General features: G+C 44.9%; 1 protein-coding gene across 4 annotated transcripts in view; it reads left to right on the top strand.

Moving 5' to 3' along the window:
• macf1b (microtubule actin crosslinking factor 1b) overlaps window positions 1–12,010 on the top strand; it is a 38,381-nt gene that overhangs the window by 17,781 nt on the left and 8,590 nt on the right. The window contains exons 1-20 of one of the 4 annotated variants that reach the window (XM_078933245.1): window positions 1,416–2,046; window positions 4,598–5,336; window positions 5,517–5,573; window positions 5,670–5,840; window positions 6,237–6,403; window positions 6,495–6,654; window positions 6,746–6,830; window positions 6,949–7,193; window positions 8,496–8,615; window positions 8,709–8,816; window positions 8,908–9,126; window positions 9,365–9,568; window positions 9,643–9,874; window positions 9,973–10,199; window positions 10,287–10,409; window positions 10,496–10,597; window positions 10,809–10,910; window positions 10,994–11,158; window positions 11,281–11,436; window positions 11,515–11,712. In XM_078933245.1, the coding sequence (XP_078789371.1) occupies window positions 4,680–5,336; window positions 5,517–5,573; window positions 5,670–5,840; window positions 6,237–6,403; window positions 6,495–6,654; window positions 6,746–6,830; window positions 6,949–7,193; window positions 8,496–8,615; window positions 8,709–8,816; window positions 8,908–9,126; window positions 9,365–9,568; window positions 9,643–9,874; window positions 9,973–10,199; window positions 10,287–10,409; window positions 10,496–10,597; window positions 10,809–10,910; window positions 10,994–11,158; window positions 11,281–11,436; window positions 11,515–11,712 (3,498 nt within the window). In that variant the 5' untranslated portion in view covers window positions 1,416–2,046; window positions 4,598–4,679. Of the gene's footprint in view, window positions 1–1,415; window positions 2,047–2,138; window positions 2,262–4,597; window positions 5,337–5,516; window positions 5,574–5,669; window positions 5,841–6,236; window positions 6,404–6,494; window positions 6,671–6,745; window positions 6,831–6,948; window positions 7,194–8,495; window positions 8,616–8,708; window positions 8,817–8,907; window positions 9,127–9,364; window positions 9,569–9,642; window positions 9,875–9,972; window positions 10,200–10,286; window positions 10,410–10,495; window positions 10,598–10,808; window positions 10,911–10,993; window positions 11,159–11,280; window positions 11,437–11,514; window positions 11,713–12,010 lie in introns of those variants that run through there. The other 3 variants (XM_078933246.1, XM_078933247.1, XM_078933248.1) reach the window with 3 other exon arrangements.

Here is a 12,010-nt window from a genome sequence, read left to right as displayed (position 1 = left end):
GATCAAGCAGCAGATTTCTGTGTTGACTTATATTTATATTTTTTTTGCTTTTCCAATTTATTAAAATAGTTTTTTTAGCAATGCAAAGAGTTATGAAAATGATAGATGCTAATCCTCCTTCTACATCGATGGCACTCATGTCACCAAGCACACAAAGTGACGGTGAAGCTGTGATTGAAACCTTAAGCCAGACTGATAGATCGGCACATACCTGCTGCCAGAGAGCCTGGACAGGCGTGCAGAACCATAGTGCATGCATGTAATTGTCGGGTAGATTACTGTCACAGTGCTGACAAATGTCTGAGTTACTGAGACCCATCTTAAACATCCTCTGTCCAGTGTAGTAAATTCTGTGAAGAGTTTTGAAATGGATTAGCTGCAGATTTGGATTTTTTGTCATTTTAAAGGTGTTTAGACAAAGTTCTGACCAAAAACTTTCATCTGTGCTGATGCTCAAATCCGCATCCCATTTTGTTGTCGGAAGTGAAATATTGTTATCTAAATTACATAAAAGTTTGTATATTTTGGAGAGAGTTTTATTCATTGAGAAATTGATCAGAGTGGTAACTACATCTGGTAAACCATGCAGTCATTCTTGATTGCAGAGAAAAATGATCAATTGTGTCTTTATTGAATATGCATTTGTCAGACAGTAGGCTGGTCCATAACATTCTAAAGGACACAAAGTAAGAAGCACAGGGGATGAAAATGTGAAAGTCACTTGGCCCAGTTGAATTTTGGACATGTTTTCTTTTACTCTTGTCGTAATTTATTCGAATTTAAATGATATAATTCAGCATATATAACAAATCCAGAGCCCGTGGTTGTTCTGAAGTGTTGGCATACAACATCAAAAGTGTTGGAGATTTTAAGACATAATATTGTGACTGCGTTAAATGTTGGGTGCTAGAATCTCCCCTCAGGAGTCCTTCTTTTGCTTTTCTTTGACAAGCACAGAAACAACTTGGAATGATCTCCCCATTCCTCTGTGTTTGTTCTCAGCCTCTTTGTTGAGGCGCTTTGGTTGCAACGGCTGGAACTGAGTTGAAAAGTAATCTGAGATGTTTTACAGTAATTAGCCGTCTTTGTTGGCTGTGTGGAGACTGCTGCATTGGCTGTGAATGGGAAATTGGGGAATGCAGTGGGGTACAGGGTGAATGTGTGAGTGGTGGGATTGCGGGGTGGGTGTGGGTCTCTCCTTTTGTAGTTTGCGCTTCTTTTGCTCCCCATCCACAGAGGGAATGGGCTGAGGCAGCTGTCACTTAACATGTGAATGTTTTGGGGAAGGCCCAGGGGTCCTCAGAAGACTCCATCACTCCGTTTCTTTCTTTTTTTCCCCCACCCCATTTCCAGCAGCATGGAGTTACTGGTCCCAGCAGACACAGAGGAGGAGCTTTGTGGGATGAGGAGGGGGAGAGAGCGAGAGGAAAAAAGCCAGTGGAAGGTAAAGAGGGCACTTTGCCGCCTGAAACAGGAGCAGACTGAGCAGCATCAGTTTGGCTGAGAAAGCCGCTGCCGTGGTGTTACAAGGAACTGGCAACAACTGACCTCCTTGTGAAAACCGCTCTTGGCTGCAAGCTGTGGGAGCTCAACTGAGCCGTTGGAATACATTGTCTTTCTCTTGGTGCGCTGTCCCATCAGTGGCAATAACAAGGAAGGAATTCCTCTATCACGGCTCCCACAACAAAGAAGAAAGGGAGAGGAGCAGAGCTGGTGGGAGGAGAAGTGAAGTGAAGGGAGGGGAGAGCAGGGGTGCCCTGTGAGGGGAGAGGACGACATTGTTTGCTTGTGACTGTGGGCAACGGAAAAGCAGGAGTTATCAGTGTGAGTGTGTGAGTGTTGTGTGGAGAGCGTTTGTATGTGAATGAATGGGTGTGCGTTGGAGGTGAGTTTCAGTTCGGGGATGTTGGAGCTGGGAGGCCGTTCAAAGGATGCTCAAACAAAGCTGGACGTTTTTTTTTTTCTTTCGTTCTCTCCCCTCTGAATGGTGACTGAGGGCTAGCAGGATTCCTTTACTCATGCTGGTGGGTCCAGCTCTGCTTCAGGGTAAGTGCAATTAAATTCACTTGATCTTCTAACCGCCAAAACTGCCACTGAGTCAGGATTGTTCCAGACAGAGTTTGGTTTTGGACTTTGGAATGGTCAGTGATTTCAGCAGGGATCCATGTGAGAGAATAGACTAAAGTGAGGGATGGACAACTTTTATTTAGATACTCCGGAATCAATATTTCAGAAAGAACAGGCTCAGTGTGAATCAAAATGTGAGTATGTCTTATTTATTTTGTTCATAGAAACTTACTTTGTCCTGCCGGCAACCTTTTTCCCAAAACCTCCAATATTTGTTTCTTATGGTAGACACATCTGCGGTGATGTCTGACCTTGCACTACATCCACCCATAAATATTATGAGTCTCATGGGTAAATGCACAGCTGCCATCTTTGATTAGGAAGCACTTCAGTGATTACTACTTAAGGACCTCCCTTAAACAGGACAGCCATGGTTTGATTGATGATTATTGTCTACAACTAGCAACAGAACCAGCACTGCTCAGGTTCCAGACCCATAAATGAGATTAACCAAAGACCCTTGGAAGGTCTGTTGTTTAAGATGCTGAAGTCCTTCCCACTTATATATTCCATGTTGGGAACTGGTGTGAAATATAACACTTCTCCAAGACAATAATGTTCACAGTTCCTGTAATGCTAGAAGAGAATCACAGCTGAAAGCAGAACAAGGGCTGGTCTAAATTGAGAAACCTTTTCACTCTAGGATAAGTGTCAGAATGAGTAGGTGATGGGCAATATGAGATAAGAGCTGCTGTGGTTCTCCTCTCCATGGTGCAGTTGTTAGTATTGTTGTGGTAGATGGTGGAGGGATGGTTCCAGTGGAAAACCTTTTGACAGAGGGACAAATGTAGGTCATAGTTTTGTATTGTCGGTTTTATTACTCTCACGTAGAACCAGTTCTAAAGGTTTCCCGTCTTTACTCTGGTATGATATCAGAGTATGCTTGGAGTTGTTTTTGTTTTTAATCTCGCTCTTAGTGCTGCTTTTACTGTGAGATCTCCATAGAACAACCCGTGTCAACTTGCTACCGACCTCTCAAAAGGTGCTGTAACCAAACACGGCACACCCTCTTCTGAATGCCACCCATGTGGAAACAGCCGTGGACACAGTCTGCTCTCCTCAGGAGACTCCTGAGCGGTGATGTGAGCTAACTGGGTAATCATTGATCTGGAGTCATGGGCTTTGTCTGGGCACCACTCTCATCTCACTGTAGTCCCCCGTGGACCCCCAGACTGCATCATCTGCTCAGCAGAGACATACAAGATGCAGGCAATTACTGCTGCACATGGAGTCATCATAGAAGTGGTTGTTTTAATGCAGCCTTTTATCAGATTTTAGTACTTTCTTATACAAAATGAATGCAGCTTAGGTTTCATTTCTGGGGTGGAATCCTAAAACAGTGGGGGGTTTCATTGGCTGCAGACTGTCTTTGTCTAACCTAAGGCAGCAAACTGCATATTCAGCATAATATTATCATCAAAGGAAACATCAGTTGCTCTCAGCTGGATCCATGCAACTCAGTGCATCTGCCTCTCGTGCATCTTCAGGTCGGAAAGGCACACTGCAAAGTTGGTTGTGGAGCCAGCAACTCGATTTGCTGACCCATGTTAGACCCCCCCCCCCCCCCCCCCCCTCCTCCCCTTCCCTATTCTTTTGTTGCTCACCAGGCATGACCTGAACTGACCTGTTTAATTGTGAATGGACCAGAGGAGAGGACCTAGCTCCAACAGGAACTCTCCCTGGGATGTCTTGAAGGATCCACCTCAGCGCCCCTATCCCAACATAATTACACCCCCCTTTAACCCCCCGTTTAAACAATGAAGCCACTGTAGGGGACGAGGAAACAAACAGCTTGAAATTGTCAGTGAGTCGTTTGTACTAAGTTTAGTCAACCAGGATGTTGATTGCTTTGCTAACATTGTTGTTTTTTATTGTCTTCCTGGTAAACTGCTGTGTGTGAACATTACTGAAGCGTTTAAATGTAAAAATGCACCCGGTTTCCTACCGACAGGTATCTGATCTCCAGAATCCTCTCGCCCCCAACACCCTCCCTTTGACACCCAGAGGAAGTGGGGGACTGTCTGTGTTTTTATGCCTGTCATATTTGATCAGAACCTGAGCAGGAATTTCCAGACGTGTTTAGGCTGAGACACAAAACGCTGGCGCATCGCCACTGGCTTTTCTGTGCCAGCTTCCGCACTGGGATCCTCGACAAGCCTGTCAGGTTGATTTCTGAGCCCAGAATATTTGGGTTGGTGATTCAGAGGGTCAGGAGAATTTAAATGTTGGAAATAGAATATACAGGAACAAATATGCTTCAAAAGGGAATTCCTGAAGTGGTTCTTTCTGGACATTTCTTGGTTGATTTATTTTCTTGAAGCTCCGTCCTTGACTTATAGGCCTGGGCAACAATTTTTTAAGTGACTTTGTTCAAAGGAAGTTTGTCTAAAACAATCAAATATGTATTTTTTAACTGTCAAAGGTATTGGTCATTGTGTAATGACTGTGAGTACCCCTTGTTTTATCGTAGGAAGCTGAAGGACCTTCTGCATGCATGGCCAAGGGGCCTTACCTCACCTGTTATACTTCATTAGCCCGTGGGCTGAAGAATTATGGGTAACCTCATGAGCCGGCCCAGCTGCTTGGGCCAAAAATCAAAGCAGGTGAGGTCAGACCAAGGCTTCTTGAAGGAGTGCTACCAACGGCAGAAGGAATGGCAGCCCTCCGAGCAGCATGGGGAGGCCAAAACAGAAGAGGATCTTAAAGAAAAAGTAGCCGATGATGCTCAGAAGGAGGATATTTTGGATGAGGAAAAGAAAGAACAGAAAACAGATCTTACGAGAGAGGAAGGTTGTTACACTCCTCTTTCAGATGAACCCCTCCACAGCTCTCCTGCCTCTACAATCAGAAGTAGCAGCACTCTGGAAAATGCCTGGCACAACAGCCCTTCTCCTATAAAAACCTCACGAAACGGAACACTAACACGAAGAGCGGTGCTTCCAGAATATTCAAGATCCCCACTGGCATACCCAGACAAAAGCTGTGCAGACAGGAGGGCCAGCTTCCAGAGGAGAGACTCCAGGGAGGGAAGCCCCTGGTCCTGGAAGACCGTGGCGTCACGCGAGGTCACTGAAGTGACTGAAGTGACGGAGACGGTTGTCACGGAAATCGTTGAAGTGACTGAGTATCCATCAGGAGACAAGGGAGGAAACCCCATCGTCACCAGAACTGTCAGAGTCCTGAATGGTGTCGCAGAAGAACTTGCTGAGGTTTAACCACTAAACATGACGAATCGTACCTGTATTCCATTTCAAACCTTTTTTTATCATTAACATCCCTTCATCTTTCATTTTAGAGCATCTTTGATTTTATTTGTGGTGATGGTTTTTTTGTTTTAAAGAATTTGTTTCTGAATTTGTAAAAATATAATGGTCTGTCTTAATTTGCAGCTTCAAAATGATGGACGCTCAAATTCCCACCATGATTGTAGCCCAGACAGGTGGAGGGTATGTCATTTCTTACTCTGCCAGTATTAAAGCAGTTGACTTGACCCTCTGAAAATCCTGCAAAACTTATGTTGGCATTTTTGGGGGTTTTCTAAGGAAACAAAGCCTGCCCTGGCATTGAAGGATGTCTCCACGGATACTGAATCATTCCTCCAAAACCTGGACGCTTTGGTTACATGGGTGCGTGAGATAGAAGAACTGGAATCCAGCCAGAAACCCCCATCGTCAGAGGTCAAAGTGGTGAAAGCACAACTCCAAGAACAAAAGGTTTGTGGTCTGAGACTTTAAATCACCTCATTTCCTCTTCTTTCATGGGCAGGTTGACTTTTTTTTTCACCCAAGGTGTTTATACTACTTTCTTGATGAGATGAGTGCTGCTCATTTCAACAGTGAGCTATCATTCAACACCACAATGAGCTTTGCTGATAGTCTGCGAACGCATCCTGGGGGTGTGAGAAAAAGAAGTTTCAGCTGAAATCACACCCAATCCTCTCTGCTTCTTGACAATGCAAGCTTGAAAAATGAGACCAACCTACAGAAAAGATCTTCAATAAGAAAAAAACGGACTATAAACATAACTCTAGGAAAAGAAATGCATAAAATCCAGCAAGGTGAGAAAAGTTCCCTGGACAAATTCAACAATTTGTAATTTATCTTTTAAAGCTCTTACTGCGTCTCCTAACTGATCGACGGCGTAGCATGGACGTAATGCTGTTGGAGGGTCCTCGCCTGGTGGAGACCCACCCAGGAGAGGAAGGGGAGCAGGCAAAAGTCAAGCTCACACATCTCAATGAAAAGTGGGAAATGCTACTGCAGAACGCAGAGAGAAGGTCAGTTACCTTAACAATATGTAAAATGGCTTTTGAACTGTCAAAACTGGTTGCAAGAAACTTAATGATGGGCTGAACAAAAAATTGATAGGAGGACGACGCTGGAGCTCCTTCTGCCCAGAGCTCAGGTACTCCAGGATGGAGTGGACGGCTTACAGCAGTGGCTCATATCTGCGGAGCAGACGCTTGCCGGGCTGCGAAATGCAGAGAGAGTGATGTTGCATCTCCAAGATGCCACGGACAGGGCGAAGGTTCAAGATCTACCATGTTTGTTGAAAAAAAGAACACCATCACGGGATTTTCATGGGGAAAAGTCTAACTAATTTGAATGGTTTATTTTAGGCTGTTGTTGATGAAATTCAAATTAAAACTACTGACTTGGGGAAAATACAGAAGTCAGGACAAGATTTAATGGAAGCAGTTTCAGGTAATATTCAAGTATGATTTATCAAAATGTTTATTTCACTGTAAATCTTACCAAACGATTCAGATAATATGTAATCAAATGATGAAAAAATGGAAATGTAATATCTTTTTCCTTTCAGAGGAAGAAGCCCTGCAGGTCCAGGAGAAGATGGATGCTCTGCGTATTCGCTGTTCTGTGCTGAGCCTGAGCAGTCTGGATGTGCTGCAGCGGCTCCAGCAGGCCCTGGAAGCTTCTAGTCGCTGCACCTCCAGCCAGGAGGACCTCCATCTGTGGCTGGGTCGCATTGAAAGGGAGCTGTTAGGAGCAGCAGGGGCGCAGACGCATGTTGGAGATGCTGTCCTGTGTGCAGCAGAAAGACAGCGAGTAATATTCCCATTTAACTCTACAACGACATCCCTACCAGATTAAATGAAAACTCAAGAAAATAGATTATAAACATTTTAAACAAGTGGGTAGCGCTCTTGCCTCACAGCAAGAAGACCCCCGGTTCAAGTCCTGGGTGGGGGACCTGAAACAGAACAGCAATGGGGGGGGGGGCCTTTCTGTGTGGAGTCTGCATGTTCTCCCCGTTCATGCGTGGATTTTCTAAGAGAACTCCGGCTTCCTCCCACCGTCCAGAAACATGCTTCATAGGTTCATTGGTTCCTCTAAATTGTCCATAGGTATGGCTGTGACAGTGAATGGATGTGTGATTGTGGCGCTGTGACAGACCATCGACCTGTCCCGGATGTCCCCTGCCTTCACCCGTGAATGGTTGGGATAGGCTCCAGCAGCCCTGTGACCCAGAAAGGGAAGAAACAGGTTTAAAAGATGAATGAACAAGAAAACTAGCACTTCTTGTCCAATGCATGTCTGTTGCTTCATTCCAGGGGTGGAGCCGGACAAAAAAGTAAAACGATTTGAGTTGTGCAAAAGCCTGAACTTTACTGAATAAATAGAGCTGAAATAAACGCTTCTGTCTACATTAGCCAGAAATAACCACAAAAAAAAGAAGAAATAAATGGGAAACATGCTATCATCATTATAACTGCTCACACTTGAACTAATATGGTTGGATTGGACATTTAATACTTTCAAAGACTCACACAAAAAAATGTTTGTCTGTTTTTGGCAGTTGAAGGTAGAACCGTGTATGAGATTTCATTTTGCAGCCTTCCTTTGTACTGAAAACAATGAGCTCTCACCGTCTCTGCTTCTACTGAGGAACAGGTTTATCACCTGAAAGCATCACAGAAAATTCAAACATTTCCCTAGGGAATCTTAAGTGTGCTGGATGCTCACTTGTGTTTGAATGGAGCATATTTTTGTGGGTCTGACTGTAAGAAATCAAAAGTAAAATCCCATGCATGCACATATGCTGGTTTGATAAAGAGTGCTACTGCTGTTCTACCTCATGCACGCGGGAGTCAAAACATTTCTATTACAACACGGTTGAAATAAAACATGTCTATACCAAACTTTAACATTTAAGGTAATTGTATTTTGAGCACTAAGAAACACATGTACAAGTATTTTGCCCACAGATTTCTCAAATCGGGGTATTACAACATTGTAAATGTCCGCCTTTCTTTTTGTTTTCTAAGCTGTTATCAGATGTTATGCCTAATAAACTTAGAGAAGACACAGATAGTGATGATGGGTTAACATGATGTGTATCATCTTCAGCTGGAACAGGCGGTGCTGAAGGAGATGGCTTGGTTCAGAGACACAGCACTCAGTCTTGAAAAGCTGAAAACTATTGATTTGGATCCAGAACTCTTAGCAGAACAACTCCACGAACAAAAGGTTTAGGCTCTTTTACTATTGCTATGGAACTTTTTTTGCTTCTTGCACTTTGAATCGTACAAAGAATGCTTTGTGTTTGATATTCTTAAACAGATCCTAGCTGTAGAGATTCTCCAGCACAGATTCAACATTGAAAAGATGATGAAGATTTCTGAAATCTTGATGACGTATAACGATGAAGGAGAAACTGGAGATCTCCGGGTAAAATTTCATTTTGTAAATCTTTTTTATTGTAATCCTCAAAACATGATTGTTACAGTAATGTGTGTTTTGAAATGACTCCTCCCTGTAGACTCCAGTAGAGGCCTTACAGGATCAATGCAACACCACCTCAGCCACCAACGCTCATGTAGTCCTCCAGCTGGAGCACGCTCAGTCTCTTCTAGTTCAATTCTCTGAAGGCCTCGCTGAGATTTCACCATGGCTGGAAGAAACTCAGGTCCTCATTGGTCAGCTTTCTCTAAGCACAATCAGTTACGAAGCCTTTCGGGAGCAGCAGGACCTCTCACAGGTAATTAAAGCCTTTTCTTTTCAACTGCAGTCCCAGCTCTTCTTTCTTTTTTTCCCCCTTTTGGCAAACAAAGAAGCCTTTCATGACCCTCAGCTATCATTTCCTTTTGAGGTAATCTGTTGAAGTTTATCAAGTTCCTGACAGGCCTGTGTGTGCCTGCAGGATTTAAGGGATAAACTCAAATCAAACACGTGTTTAGTTTTATTTAAAAAAAAACGCCTTGTGTTCTTTTTTTAAGGGTCTCAGAGAGTCCATAGCAGAGCACAGACCGTTAATTCAACGCCTGTGTTCTCTGGCTAAACGCCTGTCAGAACTGAACCCAACTCAGGGAGACCAGTTCTGTCGCAAGGCAGCCGAGGCTGAGGAGCAGCACACAGCCATCAGAGAGCGAGTCAAGGAGACTGCAAAACTGCTCGAGGACTCTCTACCACGCTTCACGCAAGTACGCTTCCATCGTTTTGAGAGGCAAGAAATATGCCAGCAATCATCCACACATGAATTTTCCTTTCTGTCCAGTTGAATGAGCGGATGACTCTTATAAGAGACAGTCTGGACCGTCTGCTTAGTCGCATGCAGACACCCCCCTCCCTGCAGGGTCTTCCCCCCAGAATCCAGGAGCACCTGCAGGACAACAAGCAAACCCTGGCTGAGCTGTCCAAACTGGAGCTGGGCCTCAGCAACGTCAAAACACAAGCAGAAGAAATGATGACCAACAGTCAGGCAACGGGGGACGGATCCATCCGCACTGGTGACCGCATGAATACACACGACCCCAGGGCACGGCAAGCAAGGCCGCAAACGGTGGGAAGCATTCTCTAAACCCCTTCTCTGGGTTTGTGTTCTCAGCGGTTCAGGAACGCGTGTCCAGCCTGTCCAGGCTGTGGGACGAGACCCATCAACAAGCAAAGGACAAAGAAGGCTGGCTGCTCAAAGTCTTAGACCTGGCAGTGAAGTTTTGGAGTGATGTGAGTGAAGTGACGACAGCTCTCAGTGATGCTCAGCAGGCTGTGTTGGATCTCAGCTCGAGTCTGACTGACTGTGAGAAGATTCGCCAGAGCCTGGAGTCCATGCAGGTTTGTGGAAAAACAAAAAGCAGAATTTAAACAGCCTCCTGAGAAACAGAAGGGAAGAGAAAGCATGTTATCCTTTTCCATTTGCAGTCCTTAAGGGAGGACATAGACAGTTTGCAGGGAGATCTGGACATCCTTGGAGTTCTGGGAATGGATCTGATGTCAGCATGTGGAGATACTGACAAACCCGATGTCACAAAGAGCCTGGATGAAGTAAGGCGTTCATTTAAACAGGAAAAAGGTTTGTTTTAACACTTGATGATGTGTGCACGGTTTAAAAACCCTGTTTGACATTACAGCTTTATTGTACATGGAACAACTTAAGCAAACTTTGGAATGAAAGTCACAGAAAGCTTGAGGAGTCTCTGCAGAGGGCTTTGGATTATCAGGATACCATGCAGGTTAGTGTAAATGCAGAGTCACTGCAATACTGGAAGTTAAAACTGAAAAATGGAAAAAAAAAACTGAATCTTGTTCTGTGAAAGTTTCCTTTGACTGTATTCTTTTATATCATTGCACCAGCAAAGAGCAAAGTCTAGACATCCTGCTTTGGCATTTTGCAACATGAATGCAGATGTGTTTGAGGCAGTAACAGCAAATGTTTACCACCAGGGCTTGTTTGAGTGGTTGAAGTCAGCTGAGCTGCGGAGCACAGAAGGGTTCATGGTAGGAACTGACCTAGAATCAGTGAAACAGCAGCTCTGTGATCTTAAGGTGAGTTCAATTAAAATCCCAGCTGCCAGGAAGGGGGTTTAAACTGACTGACAGATCTGGTAACATTTCCTCTTGCGTCTCAGAATTTTAAGCGGGAACTCCATCAAAAAAAGATTGAAGTGGAAAGTTTAAACCATGGCTTTGTGTGCCGGCTGTCGCCGGGCTCCGAGCGACCGGGCTCAGTCTCACCTCTGTGCGACTTCAGGCAGCGCTGGGACAGTTTGGAGTCAGAGACTGTGAACAGACAGGTGGGAAAATCACAACAGGTTCAACCAAAATGTTGTGGTAAAATGAGTTGATGCTAGCTTATGCTTCAGTACAAAACTGTTCAGAACAAGCAGGTTTTCAGTTGACCCTCTTGTGACTCCAGCATCAGTTGGAAAGCGCTCTGCTGGGCCTTGGTCAATTCCAAAACACTCTGGATGAGCTGCACACGTGGCTTTCCCGCACCGCTGAACAACTGCAGGGCGCGCAGACAGTCACCATCGACCTGCAGGCCTGTGAGATCGAGCTGGCAAAACACAAGGTTGTTTTAATGACCAAGAAGACTTTTGTAAAGTGAAAGATTCCTAGAACATGTTGAACGTCTGGTGCTGTCTCAAAGGTGCTGCGGAATGACGTCATGTCCCACATCCGCACGGTTGAGTCTCTAAATCGGGCTGGAGAAAGGCTGCTGGAGGCTGGATCCGGGGACAGTCCACATGGGCTGCAGGCTCAGCTGGAGCTCCTGAACGAAAGCTGGGAGTTCGTTCGCTGCGAGACTGATCGCAGACAGCTGGAGTTAGAGAACAGACTGAGTCAGGTAAAAGCATGAAAGAACATGGTGTGTTTCGTTTTTTTCACATACAGGAAGCTAAAGGCAGGGTGGGCTGGAGGGATTAGTCCAAATAGAAATTTCACATCCTATTTTCTCAGTCCCATTCCCCTTTGTTGTTGACCTTTTGGCTCATCCGCTCATCAGCTTTTACTGATTCCCACATGTGGTTTGGCAGAGACACACCCCTGTCTTTTCAAGGCACAGGTAGGCAGCAGCATGAAGGGTCTTGCCCAAGGACAACACTGGATTTGAGCTCATTGCACTCCCTGGGAGGCCAACCCAG

This window comes from Oryzias latipes, chromosome 16 (genome assembly GCF_053564925.1).
Source record: "Oryzias latipes strain Hd-rR chromosome 16, Olatipes_Hd-rR_3.1".
Classification (NCBI taxonomy): Eukaryota; Metazoa; Chordata; class Actinopteri; order Beloniformes; family Adrianichthyidae; genus Oryzias; species Oryzias latipes.
Note: the sequence above shows the minus strand (reverse complement) of the source record. Positions and strands in the feature narration are given on the sequence as shown.